This window comes from Protopterus annectens, chromosome 4.part0, assembly GCF_019279795.1.
Source record: "Protopterus annectens isolate FY-2018-M chromosome 4.part0, PAN1.0, whole genome shotgun sequence".
In the NCBI taxonomy this organism is placed as follows: Eukaryota; Metazoa; Chordata; order Ceratodontiformes; family Protopteridae; genus Protopterus; species Protopterus annectens.
In genome coordinates this window covers 755,884,063-755,909,232 of record NC_056733.1, presented here as the reverse complement: position 1 = coordinate 755,909,232, position 25,170 = coordinate 755,884,063, and the positions used below count along the sequence as shown (strand labels likewise).

The window sequence follows — 25,170 nt, the reverse complement described above, 5'->3', positions numbered from 1 at the left end:
TTTCAGGAGACGGTTGACCGGCACTTGCGAAATGCTTCTGTTTTGGGCACCGCACGGCAATAAAGACTGATGTAATGGCGTTGGCTGCATATTTTATACCCCTGACTTCATGGAAGAAGAGACAGCATCCGACGCAGAAATACGAAGACTCTGGTATTCAGGCTGGCTGAGGGCTACCTGCAGGCAGATACACCAAATGTGATGATTGCAACACTGAAACATGAAGAACATCCTTACAGGTGAATCTTTATTGACATCTTCAGTCTTGTAACATTAAAATTACAGTTTTATTCTTTGAATTTCTGCTCAAACACTCCTTACATATTCCATGCCCATACAAGAAGTGTAGCACTAAATATTCTACGCCTTATTTGACAGATGAAGACCAGACAGTTTTTTTTTTTGGGGGGTCTACAATGTCTATTAAAACAGCCGTTATACCTTGACTAATATAGGATTTGACTTTTAAAACTGGCATTTGTTTAAAGTTTTGAAGACTTTTGGTTTCCCAGAATCAAATGTGTTATATAATAATTCCAATACATGTATAACGGCTGTGGTGGCGGTGCTGCGGTAGCGTTGTCGCCTCACAGTTAGACGTTGCCCATTCGATTCTCAGTTAGACCGTCTTCTGTGTAGCGACATGCGTGAATGGGCGTTCCTTCATTGAAGGCTGTGCGTTAGGCCCGGCAACGAGTACATAAAAATCTACTGCCAATCATTAGCGGACTGGAGTTCCGCTGTGGCGACCCCTAACTGGGAAAAGCCGAAAGACACAACAACATTACTTCCATGTATAAATTGGCTCCTACTTTAAACACAAGAAAATGAATTAAACAGGGAAGTCATTTACCCTCATTTTTATTTGCACTAGCCATGGAACTATTTGCAAGTACAATAAAATAAAATAATGACAATTATTTCAGAAAAGATAAATGCAATTCAAAAAAACTGTTATTTGCTTATGATATCCTACTGACATTAACTAGTATACAAACTTCAATAGCACATTTGGAAACTTCATGAACTGATTTTAGTAAATATTTCTAGCCTTAAATGTAATGATAAAGTCAAAACAATGTTACTAGATCAAGACATAGACTCGAGTACTATGTCTGAAATATTTGGTGAGTAAATGTCTGTAACTTAAGAAATGATTCTTCTGATCTGGGAAACAAGATCCAAATTACCTAAACATAGTATGGGCTTATGAAGTTAATTCTGCTAGCTGCCAAAAAAACAATTACTAGAAAATGGAAATAAAATTCTAAATCAATCAAATTTAAAGTATTGAATATTGTAAAAAGAGATGAAAGAACTGGAAATGGGATCTTTAGAAAGGTGAAGGAGCACATTGTATGCAAATAAATGGAATGTGTGGGAACAATACATACAATATAATCTCCAAGAGAAGGAGTAAAGTTCAAAGGAATGCAGGTACCGAGCAATTTAATGTTAGACTGAATGACAATTGTTATAAAGGAATGAAAACGTATGCAATGCATACTATTTGTAAATAAAAAAATGTTAATATGGTTTTCTTTTCTATCAATGTATGAGTGCCTATGTCTTAAGTGATCATTTAATAAAGGTGTTTAAAAATAATTAGCATTTTAATCATTTGAAGTACCTTGGAAATGCATTAGAAAATAATCTCAATAACATTATTCAGACTAATTGTGATCATATTATAGAAAACTTTAGCATAAATATTTCCAAATGGAATAAACTGTTTTCTTTATACTTCTGAAGGCACATTACAGTGATGATTATATTACATAAAGTAATTATGGTAACAGAAACATTTATTTGCCACCAAATAAATCTCTCCTTAGGAAAATAAATATGATATTCACCTCTTTTCTTTGATAATCAAATAAACCAATACCTACTTTTAGAAATCACACCAAAATCTGAAAACCAGAACCATGGGTATATGTTAGACGTTAAAACCTGGGTTACAGCCTCTGTATTCAGAGAAATGCTTCATATCATCCAATGAAAAGTTTTATGTAATATTACAAATATTTATTAGAACAAAATGTAAAAAGAAACTGGCGATAAAACGTGGTCACTTAACTAATTATTTTCAAAAATAACACATTTATGCTATCACAAATTAATAATATTTAAAGTTTTTTAAGCAGGCTGTTTTAAAAAATAGTTTCTCTACCCCCCGGTACTGACTCATTTGTAATCACCTCACAAATCTGTGATCAGAATAAAATGGATGTAAAAGTAGATTGGAAGCAATTTTAAATTACTGTTTGTATCCAATTTTTGGCATGATTTTTCAGTCATCTGTGCAAGCATACCACTCAAGCTTTTAGTGCAAGAATTCTGTACAAAGCCAAAAATAATGGGGGTCAGTTGGTCAAAAGTCCAAAAGTCGTGGTTAGATTTCTAATATTTACCCGACAAACTTAGAAAGTTGCTAGAATAACAGGTTTTACAATAGCATGTATTTGCTGAAGGCGATGAAATCTGAAATTCAAATGTCTGTAATTATTTAATTACGTCAATCTTTAGCAATTTGCAAGAAAAAAACACAAATGTTATGATGAATAGATGAAAATATGAGGCAAAAATGTGGACAGTCTGAGAAATACAGGAGAGATGGGAGGCATGAGTACAAGCCCTATGAACAAATTTATGCTAACAAAATATCCTGATCCTTAGTTATTTACATCTCCCCTATTGTATTTTAGCAGTAGTCAGAAAAAATACAAGAACTTGGACAAAGCCCAGCTCTACTACATTTACAGACTACATGAATTTAGCAAACCTGGTATATGATACAGAAATCAGCAGTATTTTTAAAAAGAACAAATTGTTCTGTGATCAACTATAAATTCTAGTCAAAATTAACATTGTTGTTACATAATATATAGAAACATGGTTCTATAGTACAACAGCAACAAGAAAAGGAACTGGAATTCCAGTCTGAGATGAAAAATTAAATACTTTGGTTCATATCTTAAGAATTTGAATATGATATACCTTGCACATATTGTGTACAGTTAGGTTAGTGTTCTAATATTTTATAAAGTCCTTTTTGAGACTTCTCAGTATATCTGGCAAACTATGATTAAGTTTATGTTTTACTATTACTATATATTATTTTTGTTATGGCAGGAAAAATGTACATGTTTGTAAGTCTTAAGTATAAATAAAAAAAAAGAGAAAAACAAGGGAGGGACAAGACAAAGCTTTATTTTTAAATAATGACCAACTGTGCAATGAACCAGTTTGCAATATGAAATGCTGGGCATCAGACCATTAAGGCGTTCATTTCAGAAAATGTATCCTCAAGTTGTGACAAAATGAAAATAAGAAAATGGTTGGGCTTCTGCACTTTCCATGTACAACTACAAAGAATATGTAGCATTAAGTTCCTTGTACTATGACCTCCAGCAGATAATTCTTTTACCACCTAATTAGCATGAAACTAAGTTATGAACTCCACTCCTCCATACACAGATCTGTGCTCACATGTGCATGAGTGTGTGTGTGTGCATGCAACCACAAGCACACGCACATGCACACACAGAACACAGCATATTGTTCAATGCTGTTTTTGTGTAGAGCACAACGCCAAAAGCTTCTTGAAAGGACATTTTTGATATGCTGATAGATATCATCAGCAAATCAGTTACAGTATAATCTCTCTCCCTCTCATATATATATATATATATATATATATATATATATATATATATATATATATATATATAGATACAGCACATTTTTTTTTCTTTTATCCCCCTCGTACTTCATCCTACCCACCAAGCTGCCCAGTGTCTCATGTCCACATTTGGTCTAGCAGCTAATCTCTTACCCCCAAACTTACCGCAACATTGCGAAGGCCAGTTGTGGCTCTTAAGAGCATCCTGGGGGGCTTGGATATCTTTGCTTCTAATGGACGGGGTGTTTAAGTGCAACACCCATTCACTTCTCCCCACATGCTTAACTACAACCAAGGGTAACTTCCCTCTTTGGACTATGCCTTCCCATAGGCAGCATCATCAATGAGCACCTTCAAACCTAGGAGGGGCATGCCCATCTATCCCTGCCACTCCGTCAATCACCTGAACCTCTAATCAAATCCGGGTCACCTGGGCCAGAGTTGGGGCTTTATCCCTCTATGTCCATGGGGCGGCTCAGTCACTGTAATAATTAACCCATTGCATGATGGGAGGTAGTCTTAGCTACATAATGTCATTTCAGGTGGGAAACATGTTTTGCTAGCAAAAACACAGCACTATGTAATGCGCATCAGATGGAGCTGCATAAATCTTCACTTAATCATTATTCAGGGAAACTCAGTGCCAGAACTGTCAATGTAGACACAACTTACCAAATGTAAAATCATTTAAGGCTCCATGAGGCTCCAACAATGGGTAGCAATGATGGCAATGCCTAATGAGCATGTGCAACACAGAGGCATGATGGCACATATATACAGGGAGGTAAAACAATTTAACAGCCTTCCTAAAAGCATTTGGTGCATTTAAAGAAACTGCCTGTTGTACAGTGCAAGGATTACAATTGGCAGAAATCTTCAGCTGTGTTCATGTGCTTGTATTTCAGTCGAGAACTAGTCTCACATTCATCATTTGCAATTTTCAATATACCAAAGATCAACCAAAACATACATCTTCTAAATTTAGAAGATATGCAGCTTGGGAATAAAGTATTCTATTTTATGTAACCTTTTTCTTACCTCTTGGAAATATTCCTGGGTCCATGAATGTAGCCATGCTAAAGTTAGCCAGGACGAACACAAACATAAGCCCATTGTACACGGGGACTGCAGCAGAGACTGCTTTTGTTAGCCAAGGGCACCTGTGAGGGAGACAAACCAAAATTAGTTTGAAGGACACAGTACATCTGACTTTCATTATCCAAGAACAAAGACTGTGTTCCCAGAAAAAAGAAATAATCCTTAAGTTAAAAAACTGCAGGTATTTTCACTAATTTTTTTTGCTCTCTTTCTTCTACATGTATGTGACACTTTCCTATTTGCTCAGTGCCCACATTCCCCTGCATTGTGATGCACACACCCCAAGTACATCTGTTATTTTAGGCTCCAGTCTACATATTACAGGACCAACCTTCATTCTGTTGTCATCAACTTAGAAACTGTGAAGCAAGCTTCCCGTTCCAGAAGCAGGAGGATAGGCTTCTTCTTAAAGATCTCATCTACACCATTTTTTTTGATAATCTGCCTAGCAAAAAAATAACAGATAAAATGCCGATATGTCTGGAATAAACCACAGAAGTAAAAGAAGTTGACACTTAATGAAATCAAATGCCATGTACTAGCATGCTTTGCTATAAATAGTTCTCATAAAAGAGGCAGCCCAAGAAATATAGGCTCTACAGTATACTCCCCAACCCTAACAGAACATTGACTGGAAAGTTCATTAGTACACATCAAAGCAAAACTCATAATAGTGTATATGCTGGCATTGAACTTAAAAAAAGTTAGATGGTACTGGGAAAAGGTTTGAAAGATGTTACTTGTGAACATGATCTGTTCAAGGAAACCGATGACCAGAACTTGCATTAGGTATAAGAAATGACAACCTTTTAACCTTGCTGAAGACTCAAGTAGCATTAATAGGTGACATTATCTCAGTAATACTAACTGACAACTAAAGGTTTCACTGCAAAACATCAGGCTACCTCTGGGTAAAGGTGTAGTTGGAAGAACCTAACCACTTCATCTTGATGTTTAAAAAAAAAAAAAACATTTTCTGCAAGGCATAGGTCCCTTGATTCTTCCACACCAGCATTATTTAAATAAATATACTAACTCCATGGTAGCACAACAGCATAGAAGTCGGAAAAAAATCAAAAAACAATGAATCACTATGATCACTGCAACAGAAATAGAGCTGAGCACTGTGACAGAAATAAAGCTAACACACATGCATTCTGTGTCAGAAATGGCAATCAACAAGCTTGTCCATTTTACACTTAACCACTGTCAAGGAAACCATAATTGTAAAGGTCCCTTACCTTATCCATTAGTCCTGAAGCCCATTCACTCATTCAGTCACCCCCAGCCCAAAATAGCAGTCACTGGCTGCCAGATTATTTTGACTACTCACTCTGTCAGATACACTGAATAATGATCACCATATTGGTATTCTGCCATTATTTAATGGTTTAACTTATTTACTTACTTGCTTACCATTTGTTTACCAGTTAAGTAAGTGGATCTACTGGTTCTTTTCAGTCATACAGACATCCATACAACAGTGACAATGGTGACACCAACAGTTAATCAATATGATGCAAAGACAATAAAGAATATACATGCAAGTAAGAGCACCAACCAGGAAGCATTTTTAAGTTGCTATACATATAAGAAGCAAAGAAGGAGCAGCAAACTGCAATGTAATTTCAAATATACAGTACATACAACTCAGACAGAATGCAACATTTCGATTGCAATTATTTTGATGAGGTTTAAAATTAAAATTTTAGGAGTGTACCACCATACAGTAAGGAGAGATAAATTAGTTAGTATCTCGGACTCGCGTACATTTGGTTTCTTTATGCAGGAATTCTTAAATTTTTTAAATGTTTGTGAGTTTTTTTTATCATTTGACAGGAGATTCCACTGTGTAGGTCATCATCTAAAGAAGGCCGTTTCTCCTATGGCACTAAATTTTGGTCTGGCTAGTGAAGGAATGTCATCTTAACTACTTCAAAGTGAATACTTTTGTTCTGTAGGGGGATGTTTGTTTTTTTTTTCCCCAAAGGGGCAATAATCAAGTTATAATGTTTTAAATATCAAAGTGCATAGAAGGCTGCCCCTGCTTCTAATGTGTAGCCAAATGAAATCTTTTAAAAAATCATAATGATATCTTCTTTGGTCAGCAAGGAGTACAAATCTGCATATTTTGATTTTTGCAGCTTGCAGTTTTTAGGTAATGTGGGCCGTGTGGAGGCACAGTAGTGGAAAACCATCTTCCAAGTGTTTTTCATGAAGCAGTAAGCATGGACCTTGCATCCTATGGACACTGAAAGATGTTAAAAAACAACTTCCCTGCGTACGCTCGTACACTTATAAGTAATCCAATATTCCAACAGTGAAATTTGATATCCTTGGTTCTACTGGATCCATAGTAACTGCATGTTGTTCAGGACATCAAACTTGTTTGTGCCACAATTTGACTGCGGTGTGCAATGTGAGTGTTGCTGCACTAGGAGGGTGAAGCCAGACATTTGATACTACTTTACCTACTTCCACGTTCATACTTTGTGTATCATTTAGTCCTCACCTGAATAACTGTGATTAGACATATGACATGATGCTTCCGAAGCTATAGGACAGCTTTATGATGGATCACTAGTCTGATTCTGTGTTTTGGATCACAGCCTTTCAGCTGGCAAACCAAAGTCACATCAGCTGTGGATGACATTCATCGATGTTATCACTTCTGGATTTATTTTATTTAATTAGATCAAACTAAATGATAATGAAGTTTGAAAGATACACTCTAGAAGTTTGAAACATGACCAGCATCTTGCACTGATGACTTATTTAACTTTGCTCTGCAGCCCTTTTTTATATTTATAGCATGTTTTATTAACGGTGAGTTAATGTAAGTTCCTTTGTTGTTTTACAGCCATTTGCTTTAAAGGTGAAAACAATTATTCTGTTTGCTATAATGATATTTAGTGTTTGGTTTTTTATAGTTCATCTTCTTTTGGTTTTCAATGAATATGACATCACCCAGAATATAAATGTCTCACAGTTCTGATGCTGCTGTTAAAGACTCCAAATATTTAAGTCTTATATCTTTGTCACACTTTTGATAGTTATAAACACTTTCCTTTTAGAAGCACAGCGCAATGTTTCTATACTCATCTGACTTTTTTATTATTACATGTGCATCGTTACTGTGCATTCTGTTATCATTACAGTAGTTTAACATACACTACGTTGAGTGGCCTGAGAACACTAGTTCACTATGTAAAATGTACAGATATTGGTGCAGCAATTTAGTGTAAACCTTCTAATAAATCTAACTTTTACAAGACAGCCTGTGATTAAGATGATGCATTATTTAAGAAAGACCCATTGTAAACTGGGTTTGGAAAATGCTATTGTATTGTGGGGGCTGTTTACAATAACACACCCTTATACACTGACCAGGAAATGTTGAGAAACCATACACAGTAAATATCACAGCTAAAACATTATGAAGCAAGTCAAAGGTACCAAGATGTGGTTGTTACACTCTGCATGAATTTATATCACAAGAAATGGCTCTAGGATATATTACTGGTTAGACCAAAATTAACAGGTCCTTACGGAAACTATCACAGTCAGAACTGAAAACATTTATGTATGCTCCCTTGCATGATACTGGAGTGAGCAGAAGTGATACAATGAGAAACAGCTTTTTCTTTCGACGAACTGTGACTCACATGCAAAAAAAATGCTGACTAAAGCGAGTGGTGGCTCTGTCTCAGAGGGGTGACGGCTACAACACCAACAGCATACATGTCAACTCACTTACTGAACACAAGCAAAAGGCTGTCATCCATACCTCTCAGCTTCTTACTGCAAGAAATTCAAACAAAGCCAAGGGTAACTGGGGCAGTGGAAATCTTCTCAAATTGGCTTTTCCCGTTAGGGGTTGCGACAGCGGAACAACGGTCTGCAGAATAATTGGCAGTGGAGTTTTATGGTGTTGAGTTGCTAGCCCAGCACCCATCCTTTCACAGAAGGCACACACATGCACACACTCGCACCTAGGGCTAGTTTAGAGTGTCCAATTCAGCTGCAGCATGTCTTTGGGATGTAGGAGGAAACCGGAGCACCCAGAGAAAACCTGCACGACCGCAGGGAAGTCATGCAGACTCCACACAGAAGGTACGCCAGCTAAGAATCAAACCTCTTGCAGTGAGGTCGCAATGCTAACTGTTGCACCATTTCCAGAAAGGAAACTAAACTATAAATTCTGTTGATTTATACATCATTGTTGATTAGAAATATGAAGCCTTTTCTGATTGTGGTGGCTTTGTAGGACTCATTCAGAATAACTTTAAGTAATGATATTTCTTTTCCTTTATAAAGAAACCAGATGTAGTGGAACAAGTAAGCTTCACATAGCTGGCTATACTTCTCATTTGTAGGAAGGAAGGTAAAAAAAATAAACAGCAATTTAACAAATGCAACTCCTTTCCCTCATAAGTGTATGGTGGCTCCCCTAGTCATTACTCAAGCGTCAGTAGTATAAAAAAAATAAAAAGATGAATGGCATAACATCAAATGCTGTTTCTCATAAGAAGTCATTGCCAGTGTGGTTTCTAATTGTACACCAGCAATAATTCACGTCTTTAAGAAGATTTCTCCCTTCAAGTTGGTTCGACTGTGGAGTTGTTAAATGCAAGTTCAAGGGGTGTGGGGAGCTTGCCCCCTGCCAAAAAAACAACATTTTTTCGATCTTTTGGAATGCTGACTTTTAGGAAGTCTGTATTTCATACTAGAACCATGCTTGCTACCACACCTGCACTGCTACTGAAGGTATCGTCACTGGCCTGGCAATATATTCAAACACGATCTAGCTTGGTGTTGCTCAAGCCCCTGCTTGCATGTTGGTAACTCGCCAGTCAGAATGCCCCACTGTATACGTAAGACAGCATTAGATGTTCACTCACATTCACAAGGTCTGTTCTTCAAGCACTCACATTCACAAGGTCTGTTCTTCGAGCACCCAAGCCTCTATTAAAACACAGGATAATCAGCAATATAATAAAAGGTCAGGGCTATAACTCTCCTTGTCACACAGCCGCACATCTCACATATTTCATATTTATCTGTCTACTATCTACCTGTCCAGATGCAGATGGAATATGCAGTCATCTGTAATCCACTGATGCAAGAAATATCTTGTACTGTAAAATTACAGGTTTTAATTTTGTGCCCTCCAGAAGAGCAGACATTGTGGACACTGTTGTTAATTTAAAAGCATATAACAGAAAACTGAACTTAAAGTTGTTAATGAGGAATCAAGAAGGTAAGCAAAAGGGTGATTTTGTTACACCTAGCACTTTTAACCCACCCTTCAACCCTGTATTAAAAGCATTTGAGGAACTGTGTGAAATAGAAATTAGGGATTTGTTAAACAAAAGAAGCAAGAGAAAATTTTATAATATGACAGTGGAACAGCAAATGATTTTCATCTCCATTAAGAATGATATTTCCATCAGGGTCATGCGTGCAGACAAAGGGGGTTCAATGGTCATAGTAAATTCTGATGATTATGTGAAGGGAATGCAATTATTATTAGCAGATGAAACTGCGTATAAAAAGGTTTCCAAACGTGATGTCCTAAAAGTGTATAAAAGAATAGATTCTTGGCTTTTTGAAGCCTTATCAGAAGGTTTGATTTCTAGAAACATGTATGAGTTTTTTGTAATAGACAAACCCAGGATAGGGCACCTCTTTGGTATTCCAAAGATACATAAGGATGGGCACTGTCCCCCTTTATAGGTCCATAGTTTCTTCACCAGCATCAAAGTTAGAGCCATGTTCCAAGTTTATAGATAGAACTTTGCTTGAGATAGTGCAGAAGACAGACTCCTTTATTAGGGATTGTTTTGATTTTTTAAGTAAAATCAATAAAATTAAGGTTGAAGCTGGTGATTTGTTGGTGACAGTTGATGTGGCATCTTTATACACCTGCATTTCTCATGACGTGGGGTTAGAGTGGGTTGGGAATTTGTTAATCAACAGTGGAGAATATGAATTAGAAGAGTGCAGATTCATGTTGGAATGTATGGATAATGTTTCATACAATTACTTCATGTTTGACAACGAACATTTTTTGCAATCAAAGGGGGTGGCGATGGGTGCCAGGATGGCTCCCAATTATGCCAACTTAGTTCTGGCTTACTGGGAAAACAACATTATGTCCAAGTTTACCAACAGACAGAAAATTGTGAGTTATTATCGTTTTATTGATGATTTGTTTTTTATTTGGAGAGGCACATCAACTGAGCTCTTACATTTCATTGTAGACATGAATAATAGCACCACTTTTCTGCATTTTACTGGTAGCTGGGATAATTGTAAGATATGTTTCTTAGATTTAGAAGTTATTAAAGAGGAAGGAAAAGATTTTTTGGGGTCCTGAATCAGTTGTAAGAATGTGGCAAGCAATGGTCTTTTGAGTTACTCTAGTATGCATCCCACTTATGTGAAATATAACATTATAAAGGGGCAGTTCGTAAGGCCTAAGAGACTTACAAGTGATGAAGCACAGTTAGATTTGTTAGTGCAGGAATTGCATTCTAGATTTAAAAACAGAGGGTACCCTTCTAAAATAGTCCAAGACATTATTAGTACAAGTGAAAGGGAGGGGCTTAGTGGAAACAGACGAAACAAGAAGGATTGGGTAACGTCCATGTTGTTAACCTTTACCTTAGACAGTAAAGAAATTAAAAAACATAGTGTCCAACAACTGGAGAATATTAGTTTCAAATAGTGATCTTCCAATGGTAGTAGGAGAAGCCCACATGTTTGTTAACACAAGAGGAAGGAATTTCAAAGAAATGTTAGAAAGTGGACAAAGAAAAAAGCCTCAAGGCAACATAGGTACTTTTAAATGCAAAAGTTGCAATTTTTGTAAATACATTTCAGAGGGAGCAGATTTTAATGTTGCAACTCAGAGCAAGATGTGGCACGTTCCAGGCATTTTTAATCGTAAATCTACATTTGTGGTACACATGGCAAAATGCTCCACTTGATCTTCATTCTATATTGGGAAAACCAATAGGCAACTTAAAAACAGAATGTATGAACACTATTATGCCATCAAAAAGAAAAATTTAGACAATGCTCTTTACAAGCACACTTTAAACTGTATGAGTAGCAATAACAGTGTTAAGTTTCTTTTTGCAGTTATAGATCATGTTCCATTGGGTTTTAATGGAGACAGAGATGGGGAACTAGATTTTAGAGAGTTTAAATGGCAGGTTTTATTAGATGCATGCAGGGCACCAGGGCTTAACAATGGTGTCAGCTATAAAGCTGTGTTGAAAAGAAAAGCTTATTACAACAAATGTAATTAGTTTATATGTTTGTTAGAAATGTATGCTTTATTTAAACACATTTTAAACAGTTTTTACATTAAGTTTAAGTAAAATGAGATTTGATTGGTGTGATGTGTATTGATGATGGTATAAAAATGAGACAGTTTTTTAACACTTTGTTCTGATGAAGGCCTAATTCTTGGGCTGAAATCACTAAACCAGTGGATTAAAGTTCATTTCGTGTGATACAGTGCTCCATTATCACTTGTGGTTTTCTTTTTATTTTACCAAAGTTACATAAAGTGTGAGACAAGTCTGCAGTTTTCTTTGAACAGAATGAATTTTGTGAGAAGTGGGAAACTCAGAAGTCCAAAAACTGAATTCCCAAATTTTACAGTGCAAAATATTCTCTGTATTACACAAACTCTACCCCCTACATATTTAGTCTGTTTCTTTCAAACACAGAGAAAGTCATGAATGACTTAATATGATAATAAATTACAGACAAGATATGTGTGCATTCAGGTGTAATTGCTAAGAGTGAACAGTTTTTTTCTTTGTTTTTCTGCCTGTTGCCTACTCTTCATGCAAGACTGCTATACAGCGAGGTCTAGGGGAATCAAAGCCCAAAATGAGGGACAGATTTTAAATATTGCTCTTACAATCTTAGAAAGTTGCTAAAACAACAGCTTTTGCAATAGCATACATTTTCAAACAGATATGAAGTCTGAAACAAACGTCTGTCATGTTTAGTGGTTTTCACCCTCAATCTTTTGTCAGAAAACCACAACTTTTATGAAGAACAGACCAAAAATATGAGGCAAAAATGTGGACATCCTGCAAAAATATGGACAGTTGAAATGTACGCTGTCTCTGTAACATATTTTCAGCAGACTTTGTTTGCTCTGGCCACCTTCCCTTTCCCTTTTTAATTCATCTTTCATTAAAAGAAAACTATTTTTAAACTCAAAGTATATTTTTTCATTAAATCTTGTTATTCTATGCTATTTCACTGCAATGAAATCACTCTTAGTGTTTCTAATAATATTTTACGATAATATCCACAAAAAGATCATCACAGAGCCTGCCATACTTATGTAAACTTACTTTATACATTCTTCTGGTTCCCAAAATCCATTTCAAGTTACCTTATATGAGTCATGTTAGACACAAGAAATAAGGTAAGTGAGATGTTTCTAACTCAGTAGAGAGAGTCTCAGGCAACATACACAGCATGTCAAACCTATTTTCATTTTTACCCTGAATTTTCCTCATTTGGTCAACTACTGCTAGATGGTAGTTATAAAGCAAAAAAGTAGCTAAATTACAATGTTTTCTTAGGCTGACAATTTGTAATCCTGCCAGTACTGATAGACCCCACACTCTTCCACAGGTGTCAAAGATGCATCGACTATACAAGTCTTGTCTGATCATTTGAAACTGACAGCTCCTACTTCAGAGACCATTTGAGGAACAGGCAAACTACTCTTGCTATTCTTCACTGACTGCTGTGAGATCTGTATTTTGTTTCATTTTTGCTCCAGTAGCTGCTGACCATCAAGCCTTCACTCTAGGATACTAACAAGTCTGAGGGGACAGCCATGAGGGAGCTTTGCGCTCTTATTAGCTAACATCCAAGTGATGACAGCCTTTCTTTATTTTGGCTTAACCCTGCCTTTGGTGGTGGGGTGAGCAATTATGTCACTGCAATGGCCTTCTACTCACCCTGTCAATGCATGTGTGCTCCCTTATATCTGCCAACATGGGCTACTGTCACTGGTTTGGTCTGTCAGAAATGTGTAATTAACCTTAAATGTGGCAGACCTAGAAATGTACTGTATTCGCTCAAAAGTAGTCCCCCTTTTTATTTTTTTTATTTTTTTTTAAAAAAAAGCGTTTTCCTTTTATGACTCAGGTTATATTATTTCTGCCCTTACTATGCATCACTTTCCTGTCATACTCTTGTAAAACAGGGACAACTTTCTATTCTTGAATTAGTGTTGTATTTATTTCCTTTTACTGGGCACAAATGTGTTCCTGCATTACATTTCCTTAATTCTGTTGTACTGCTGCTCCCTTGATCAGTAATATTCAAACAATAATCCTTGCATGAGACAAAGTAGTATATTTTCTCCATGCTCTACATAGGACTAAATACAACTATCAGTACGTTTATAGTGAAGCCACACTCCTCAGTGCTGTAGTCATCTGTGACTTGGTGGCACACAATGTCACATTCAGGTTCAACAAAGTGAACCTGTGCTATTTGCATATCCTTTACTTCTTTCTTTTAGTGTTGAACTTTTATGTTATATAACAATCATAACATAACTCTATCAATGTGTTGTACTAACAATTTTATACTGTCCCTTTACTTTCACACCCTGTAAAATGAGTGATCAGCTTTGCTCTATCATGACCAATGGAAAACTGCCATTTCAGAGAGTTAATTAAAACAAAAAAGCTGGCTGTAGGTTTCTTACTTTCTTTAACTTTGTAATTAACCAAAAGCACAACTTCTGTGGCCAACAATTAGGGTATTTACCAGTGGTGGTGGTGCTGCGGTAGCGTTGTCGCCTCACAGTAAGACGTTGTCCTGTTCGATTCTCAGCTAAAGTGCCTTCTGTGTGGAAACGTGCGTGAATGGGCGTACCTTCGTTGAAGGTTGTACGTCAGGGCTGGCAACGCGGTACGTAAAAATCTACTGCCAATCATTAGCAGATCGGAGTTCCGCTGTGGTGACCCCCTAACCGGGAAAAGCTGAAAGATACAACAACAACCAGTTTGTTTAGGCAGCACTGTAGTAAAAACTCCTCCCTTATCTTCACTTAAAAGAGTTTTCCAACAATTATTTTTTGGATAAGTAGTTTCACTTCAGTGGTTTAGGGCCTTTTTTGCTGACAATTAGCAAGTCAATCTCGTGATGTAAAATTGTGTGCAGCAACCAGCCCTAAAACTTGCAGAATATTACTGTTTAGCGGTTTTGAAACAATATCATATTTGAATATGGGAGAATGTTGGGACCTTCATAATCTGTGGTAAGGAAACTTTTTGAAACCAAGAAATGGGAAGGTGCTGAAGGCTAAGCACTAAACAACATCTAGATGATACTGAAGTTAATAACATTGGATGATGGAGTGTTCTTTTCAGAAGGCTTTTTGATGTTACGACTCCAGATAAAGACGGGAGGTCTTCTGACACACTGAGTATAGATCATGGAATAAGATACGGTTAATGCTAACCATAATTTCAAGTCCTCACAAAACTCTTGTTGAACATCTTAAAATGGTTTTATTTCTTCCTTCCCCTTCTGTAATATAAACACTGAATAAATGGAGTCCATATCAGTTCAGCGAAAAATTAGTTCATCGAATGGCATTTTCAGTGGAATTACATCGAACATGCCATTAGTTGAACTGTTCATACTGAGATCACGGTACAGTGAGGATTGGGAAATTTGACCTTTCTCCACTGTAGTGTGATCTTGGAGTTGGTATTTATAATTAATGTGGGTGTAAGGAACGCACTCCCCCCACATGGGGGGAATTGGATGAACAGCATTTCCAATAAAATGCCGTTCGTTGACGTGACGGTTCGCTGAAGTGATATAGACCCAAAGAAATGCAGTCTGACAGCAGCAAAAGAAACAAAACCCTCACAAAATTAATGTTGATTTGTTTTCTGGAATGTCAGTTTGCTAATAAATTGTTGTTATATTATCTAAGGTTTTACTTGAGTTAGTAACACATAATGGAGGTCAGTAAAGGAAAAGCCCACCTCAGAAATTACCAAATGATAAGTCACCTCTGGTGTGCAAAGGAATGAAACCTAGATTGGAGCCTGGTCTCCACTAAAGAGCCCAGGCAATGAAGTAGTCAGCAGGGAGGACAATGGTGGTCAGCACATGTTGGTGTACCTATCCAGGAGGGAGGGAGTCTGAACCAAACTAATGGTGACAAGGTGATACTGCAAGCAGCAACTTGGATGCAGATGGACATCTGCCCCTGTCAAGCAGTATGCAGCACTATAGTTTCATAGATTCATAGGTAGTTACTAAGCATATAGCCCAGGAGACCACCTAGCTCAAATTCTCAAATTGCCCCAAAGCACTATCTGGTTCTGTGACTTGCTCATGGTCACACAACAGGCAAATGAAGGTGGAAGGATTCAAATCTTTTACCCTTACCACAGGAAACAGTTCATTAATAAGTCAGAACTGGGATTGGTATGATGTGTAGAACCATGTACACACCACTGCAGGTCTTACTTTCGCATTGTGATAGACAACTTCTAAGGGGAACTTAGGAGCAACCAAAACTCTCTTAACGCATGCCATATGGCAGAAGCAACTCACTGCTCTCATAGTTCCCCCTCCCTTTGTTGACAGATACTGGTGGAAAAGAGTGATGACTCAATGTTTAGTGAGGAATAGAAAATAAAAAGGTAAACTATCAAGTAATAACATCTGTCTTTTTTTCTCACTTTTCAACTGTTAACACATTGTATTAGCTAAACCAAATTTTGAAGTGATTGATATCGATTATATTAATATTTTCCAAAATAGAATCATTAAAGATGATTTTTAAAAGAATATTACATCTATAGTTCTCTTATTCCAGTTAAAGGGTAGCAACCTTTTTATTATGATAGTTCACTAAGTTGACAGAGGTAAGCCACGGTGGTGCAGCGGTAGCATTGTCGCCTCACAGCAAGAGGTTCTCCTGTTCAATTCTCGGCTGGAACGCCTTGTGTGTGGAGTCTGCATGTCCTCCTCGCGGTCGAGTGGTGTTCAAAAGACATGCGTGAATGGGTGTGCCTTCGTTGAAGGTTGGGTGTCGGGCTAGTACCTCGGCACCGTAAAAATCTACTGGCAATCATTAGCGGACTGGAGTTCTGTTGTGGCGACCCCTAACCGGGAAAAGCCGAAAGAAGAACTAACTAAGTTGACAGAGGAAAAAAGGTAAAAAAGTTTTCTTTGTGGAATGGTATGTAATAGCATTTATTGGCAACTAAAATTATAAAATAAGCCTTTGGAATTGTGTGTGCGCATGTATATGTGTATATACATACATACATACATAGATACACATTAAAAGAAGAAAAAGCAAAACAAAAAAAAAAATGAGAAGCACAGATACCTGACTGCACAAACAGGCTGATTTGGAGGAAGCCAATAAGCAACCAAGCTGTGTCTCTCTCTAGCAGATTTGCTCCAGTTCAGAGTGAATCTAACTGTTCTGATAGAGTGTTAGACCACAGTGCAGGACAGAACCAGCAGACACCATCTGTATTCCTGTGCCATATGTACCACTGAAAGACAGAGAATGTTACCATTGTTGTAGCAGTGGCTTTCCATTCCCTAGTCAAGCATTCAAGATCAGGTTTAGGAAGGCAGCAGTCCATGTTCTGCAGTATGCATTCTGAAGATGCATGCTTCACTTTCAGAAAAGTTTCAGTTCTGCCCATAATTACTGTCTGCAACTTAATCTCTCTTTATCCAAGCAATCTTTCTAATAATCAGTAGAAATTTCCACATACCACATCTACTATAAGGCTGTCGTTACAACTGCATCCTCTTTGTACACCCTCAGACAAGAATGTACAATATTTTCACACTTGGTTTCAACTATGTACACTATGTTCTTGAATTCCAGGGTACAGTTTTATTAATCCGTTTCTGCACAGTATGTTCTGTAAACTGGTGACCAATACTGTAATTCATAGACATGAATCAGGACACCAATGGCATATGAAACAATTTGCCTGCCCGTGAAATGTGTACAGAAGCACACAGTATTAAGGACTCTGGTGCCGATCCTCATCCAAGTTCATGTGAAAGCTTGTGCAAGAGCCAGGAGCTACTGCTAATCTATCCCCCCCTGGCAAATCCAATCTCTGCTACAAGGTATTACCAGGGCTGCATCAACATAATAAACTGACAGCATGAGGTACAATGTCCTAGTATTCTCTGTTCTCTGAAGTGTTTAATTGTGGACATGCTTGGCTGCCTGGGGTCTGCAGACCTGGCGCAATTTCTAAAATACCTCCCGATCTCACACACACTTGCACATATGTCCTCTATTGGGCAAAATGTATTCATATGCTTCTGGCATTTGGAGACGTGCTCTTATCTTGGCTGATTTAATGCTGAGCAGTATAACGCTGCTGATCTAATGTTGGGCAATATAATGCTGCTGAACTAACGTTGAGCAGTATAATGCGGGTAAACTAATGTTGGGCAGTGTAATGTGGCTGAATGAATGTTGGGCAGTGTAACATGGCTGATCTAATGTTGGGCAGTGTAATGCTGCTGATCTAATGCTGAGCATTATAATGTGGCTGATCTAATGCTGGGCAGTGTAACTCTGCTGAACTAATGCTGGACAGTATAACGCTGCTGATCTAATGTTGGGCAGTGTAACGTAGCTGATCTAATGTTGGGCAGTGTAACGTGGCTGATCTAATGCTGGGCAGTATAACTCTGCTGAACTAATGCTGGACAGTATAACGCTGCTGATTTAATGTTGGGCAGTGTAATGCTGACATAATGTTGGGCAGTGTAACGTGGCTGATCTAATGTTGGGTAGTGTAATGCTGCTTATCTAATGCTGGTCAGTGTAATGTGTCTGATCTAATGCTGGGCAGTGTAACGTGGCTGAACTAATGCTGGGCAGTATAACTCTGCTGAACTAATGCTGGGCAGTATAACTCTGCTGAACTAATGCTGGACAGTATAACGCTGCTGATCTAATGTTGGGCAGTGTAATGAGGCCGATTTAATGTTGGGCAGTGTAATGCTGATCTAATGTTGGGCAGTGTAATACTGATCTAATGTTGGGCAGTGTAATACTGATCTAATGTTGGGCAGTGTAACGTGGCTGATCTAATGTTGGGCAGTGTAATGCTGCTTATCTAATGCTGGGCAGTGTAATGTGACTGATCTAATGCTGGGGAGTGTAACATGGCTGAACTAATGTTGGGCAGTGTAAGGCTGCTGAACTAATGTTGGGCAGTGTAAGGCTGCTGATCTAATGTTGGGCAGTGTAGCATGGCTGATCTAATGCCGTAGTGTAACATGGCTGAACTAATGTTGGGCAGTGTAATGTTGCTGATCTAATGCTTGGTAGTGTAATGCTGCTGATCTAATGTTGGGCAGTGTAACGTGGCTGAACTAATGTTGGGCAGTGTAGCGTGGCTGATCTAATGTTGTGCAGTGTAGCGTGGCTGATCTAATGTTGTGCAGTGTAACGCTGCTGATCTAATTTTGGGCAGTGTAATGCTGCTGATCTAATGCTTGGCAGTGTAATGCTGCTGGCCTCCAGTTCACATGACAATGACACCACTACACAGCAGGGTAATGGTGTGTGGCAAGATATACTTTGTATACCTTAGTACATAATATGTCTCTGTTGCACTGTGCTCCACTGTCATGTTTATTGATAAGTCAAAGGTTTGTCCATTGCTAGGCATGATGACAGAGATAGTTATTATCATTTTATGATGAGAGGATCTGATGCTTGTAATCCCCCATTGGTTCGAGTTCACATACTGACTGCATGGGGGTGGGAAAAATTTGATGATGGTAGAAGATATGCCTGCACCATGAGGATCCTACTACCACTAATATAGGTTTGTTCAGCTCTATATGCTAAGCAACAAATTAGCAGGGAAGGGGGAGGGGCTCACATTGCTTCCACGTACAGTACAGCTGCAAGAATCTATATTAAATCATCGATCACATTGTTGAATGGCATTTCATCAGAAATGCCATTCATTGAACCCCCCCCCCCCCGCTAATTATATACACCAAGTCCAAGATCATACTACAGTGGGGAAATGGCAAATTTCCTGATTCCTAATGTAACGCGATCTCAGTCAGAACAGTTCAACGAATAGCATGTTCGATAAAATGCCATTCGATGATGTAATCTTTCAACAAAATAATAGGGACCCAGCTGTACAGAATGTGTCTGTTGTCACAAAGGTTACCTTGTTGGAAACAGCCAGTACTCCAATGGTGCTGCCTTGCTAAACTGTGGCCAATCCAGGATAGGGAACTGTTTGAATAGTACTGTATGCACTGGGCACAATGCCTGTACAAGTAGCCTTAACTCCAGTGTACACTATTCTTTAGGAATAGTTACAGGCTAAGGCATACAGATATTCAACATGCGAACCCTGCTCCACTGCACATCAGAACTTATGAATAAAAAAAAAAAAAAAAAAAAAAAAAAAAAAAAGAGGACCAAGTAGGAAGTCAAAATGGGTTTTACAGGAGGCAGCCATATAACAGGTACAGCTCTAGGTCTTTGGTCCGGGTTAAAGCCTGCTGTATTTCTTTAGGTAAGCCAAGTAACAATAAAGAACAAATGTGATTATTTTTACTGCCTGAAACTCCAATTACAACTTATCCACCAGATTACATCAGTCCAATGTAGTAAGACAAGTCCATAACACATACGTTCCAATCATGTTTTATGTGAATGAGACTGTCTTCCATCCAGTGTAGCTACTACTTAGCAGAGATGCAGCTCAGTGGTTTAAGGTTTCTGCTTCACAGCTCTAGGATCCAGAGTTCAAACCTGACACCTAGTTACCATCTGTGCAGAGACTGCATGTTCTCACAGTTCTTGTTCGAGCATTCACTGTCAGTGATGGCAAACATTTTCGGTTTGGCATGTCAAAAGCTTCTGGCACAAAATAATTCAGTGCACTTCTCATGAGCAACGAATGCAAAAGCAATGTCTTTGGTAATTCGGGTGTTTGTGATCGCTAGCATGTCACCCAAAACGTCGTGGTGTGCATCACCTTTGACATGCATGTCACAGGTTCACCATCACTGCTCTAGGTACTTGTTTTCCCCTCACTGCGAAAAAACACACTGATTGAATGACTACTCTAAACATCCCTACATCTTGCATTTACCTTTGGTTTTCTGGCCCAGGTTGTTTACCTAACAAATAAATTAAATCACTCGTTTTATATAAATGCTAATCTTAAGCCAACCTGTTAAGAGTCTGCCCCAACACTGGAATTCCAGTAATGACTAATGACTTGAGTGGCTGATGGTTATCTCTCTTGCATGGGGAGAGGGTATGGGCTTTCCTAGCATAATGCAGCAGTCTAGCACAGGATGAAGATCAGCGCTGAGGTCATACATGCAAGTGTACACATGGAAAGGAAGAGAGGGTGGTAGCATGTCATGCACAGGAATGGACATTATTGTATCACTGCACTCCCATCCTGCAGGAGAACTGTAGGTCATTCACAAAAAAATCTCCATTTCTCAAGGAATGGGGGGACCTTTGGTCAAAATTCCTCTATCTCTTCTGAATTCTCTGAATAAGGACATTTGCTCTAACAATGATGACCCAGGTTAGCAGCATCAGTCTACAGGAGTTTAAGAGTTAGAAGGCATAGCAGTGATAGATGTAATGATTATCTTGCAATGAGGACCCCAAAAATAAATAAATAAATAAAAATAAAAAATTGCTAAATTAATTGGTTAAAACAATGAGTGAGAAGGTCTCTGAAAAAAACAATCAGTAAAAACAAAATGAAAACTCCAGCAAAGCAAGAATGTCCACTGAGTGACATTCCAGACCTCTTGTATCAGAGGCACATGGGATATATGCAAATGATCCTTATGAACATCAGGTATTTCAGCTAACTGGCAATTAATTAGTTGGATTGTTCTATTGTCACAAATCAGTGGAGGATGATTTCTTCCACTACATCAACATGCCATATTTATACCCCAGTCCAAGAAATTCATCAGTTAAACAGTGTCTTTTACTTGCAAAAGTCTTACATACCACCAGTCCTGTGTACTTTCACTTTTGAAGTGCTTAATCTAGATGATTCTACCATACCCAGCTCCAATGCCTAGCATTTGCAAGCTCCTCTGACTATCACTGTCCTTAATCTACATGCGTCCTCAACTCAAAACCTCCTCTTTGAGCTTCCTTATGGACTCTGCCTAGTCAGCCCTCACTATGCTGAGACGCACCCTGTGGAATACACTTTCTAACTGTATGTATAGTCCTTGAATCCAATACTTCCTACATCTACACAGACAAGAATTATGAATCCTTACCATTTATTACGGGTTCTCCCACAACTCTGCTCTCATTTTGTGTTATCTGCTCACCCAGCCTAATAGCCTATAACAACAGTTTACTACTATGCTCTGCTCCCCTCACATCAACTTCCTGCTCTTTCAGCACCCCTTCCACCTCCTCGCTCTTCCCCTAAATGAATATTATGCGCAATGTGGTTTACTTAAACCTTCAAACTAAACATCTATGTTTATGTTGCATAGTAAGTGCATCTAAACCTCTTGGTATGTATCATACTTGTTTATAAATGCTTGTGTATATCACAGAGGGTGAGCTGATGTTAATAATTGTTAGTATCTTTCTGTAGATCAATTCCTGCTAACTGAAAGTAAACACTTGCAACCGTGATTATGATCTGTTTACTGCCTGTATTAGCTCTTAGTCTAGGTCATTGCTGAAAAGGGTTCAGAAGATTAGGTCACTCATTTGAGCAACAAATAACTAAATAAAATATTAATAAACTACTTTTGACTCAATATGTTAAAACACATCAATATTAAATGTGTAGTAGTTTGACATCTCACGTCTAAACTCTGTAAACAAATTTGCAAAATGGAAATCAATTTAAAAAGTGCAGACTTGGCAAAATGTAGCTAAATCTTCAGAGGGAGAGCTGTAAAATAATGCTGCAAACTCTGACTCTATGTGAACTGAAGTTAAATGTCATGTACAAGCTTGGCAAACTGACCCAAGAGTTAAATGTAACAACCTACTGACTGATGTAGTGAACTAATACTTCAATGTGTGGCGCAGCCCCTCAGTAAACTGAATTAACAATTAAATGTAATGGGCACAGTCTTGGTAAACTCATTTACCAGTTAAAACCCAATAAACAGATGTACAAAGGCCACATATCTAACTTTGTTATTAGCAACCTGAATTGGAATCAAACTTAGAATCAGTACAGTTTGTTAGACGAGACAGATTAACAGGTTGGGGGAGACTAGGAAACTGAGCTGAGAGAAACAAACTATAACTGGTGTTACTTGGGGTTGTAACTTGTCATTTAATCACTGCAGCCATCATCTGTTTTAAATGGATTTATCTTCTTTGATGTTTTGTTTCCCCAACAGTGGTGTCTATAACCAGAGTTTGAAAATGTGCCTTAATTACTGGAAGGTCATCAGGGAGAAAACTGTGCTGTTTGATGCACAAACATCCTTTTTTGGCGGGGGAGGTAAATTCTCGACTCCCCTTCAGCAGAGTACCTGCTGAAGGCCACATGAGTGACACTGACACACTAACACATTTGTGGCCTTGCAGGGAGGTTAGAGCTACAGACTGATGAAAACGCTTGTTACCGGGGAGGGGGTTCAAGAAAAGGCTGTTTCTGACCCAAAGCCCTGATGGCCGACTACTTCATACATTGCAGTGTCCCTGAAGCCATTAGAACAAAGAGTTCAGGTAAACTTCCAGGGAGAAAAATTTCCATGGAGAGACCACAGGGAACAGAGTTGTATATAGGACTAAGACGTAACACCTGATCAAGTGGGAAAAACATAGGCTGGTTTAGCCATCTACATTCACACAGACATAAACCCCTGACTAAGGCATAGTCAGTTTGGGGCCAGTTAGCTATTTCGGTGCTGGAGAGACTAGGTAGGGGGGGACTGGTATGCGTGTCCATATCTGGCTCAGTCATTCTAGGTGATATGGACGCCAACAGTCTGCTTCTGAGTCCCAGCCATCAAGAGAAAAATGGGTGCCATTGGTTAGCTAGACATATGACCAGGGTCATGTGCCCACCAAACAGCACCCACGTCGCTGTAGCCAGGATATGTGTGCATATGTGGAAGGTCATTTATATGATACTGTTCTGGCATTGTGGAAGTTCCTACACATTCAAAGCAGCTATATGGGGTGTGGACGTAGGCTAAATTAAAAATTACAAGGCCTACCACACAAACTACTTAGAAGAAGCACCTTTCATGGCAACTTGATAACTGCCTCTACAGATTAATCTTACAAGGTCATTACAAACTCATGCATCTGGAGCGTTTCTCCTGAGGCCTCTGCTAAAAATTGGTTCATTCTAAGTTTGATTTTCCCAGTAAGTAAATAAATAAATAAAACACAGTAAAATAAAAATAAAACCGCTCAAGGTCCACAGGAGAGGGATCAATTGCCTGCAAGCTTAAGGGAGGATGAAATGTTCTCCTTGAGGTGTTGTGTTTTTCATAGAAAGTGACAGCCCTGTTTAGCTAAGAGAACTGACCTACTTACCTGATGGTCATGCTGCTATGTCCATATCCAGGCAACATGTCAGTAATTACATGGTCTCCTCATTAGTATAAACTCCCACATGCAGTTTCTTTTTTTGTCTTTCCTCTTTCTATTCTTGCTAAGTCGGCGAATGATTTCTACGCTTATTGCACTTCATTAATTATGTTATTAAATCAACTAATTATTTTAAGTGCCTGAAGTTTTGGTGAAAGAAAACAGCAAGGTTTTTACTTAACCGGAAACACTTTTCAGAATGGAAGTGGTAAAGAACACTGCTTCATTACATTAACTGCTGTCTGAAACCTCAAGGATCACTCTCTTTCCACTAAATATTGCTTGCAAACACTTCGACTTGCCAAACTGATATCACTTCAAATCTTACAATTTGTTGAGTACTGAAACTGAAGATCAAATTATATATGAATGGACTTTTTATACATTAGGACAAGTTGTATTTTTCTATTCAGATTTAAAATAAAATATGGTTAGTTATTCTAAGTCTCTTCCATTGAAAACGTTAAACTGATTGTTAAGCTGACTCATCAGCTTCTATCTTGATGTCACAGCTGAAAACTGCTTCTCAGCTAATTATATAAATTGTACTTCATTCACTCAGCATTCATTCCTCTACATGCATACTGCTGCATGCTGTGACTTCACTCATTTTGTGACTGTTCTGCTATATGCAGACTACTGCACGATGTGCACTTCACTCACTCTGTGCTCGTTCCCCTACATACACACTACTTCACTCACTCTGTGCTCATTC

The 25,170-nt window shown here is 38.2% G+C and overlaps 1 protein-coding gene across 1 annotated transcript in view; it reads right to left on the bottom strand.

Moving 5' to 3' along the window:
• Positions 1-25,170, bottom strand: part of ZDHHC8 (zinc finger DHHC-type palmitoyltransferase 8) — a 1,092,273-nt gene that overhangs the window by 360,616 nt on the left and 706,487 nt on the right. The window contains exon 2 of the mRNA XM_044068712.1: positions 4,724-4,845. Within this exon, the coding sequence (XP_043924647.1) occupies positions 4,724-4,845 (122 nt within the window). The remainder of the gene's footprint in view (positions 1-4,723; positions 4,846-25,170) is intronic.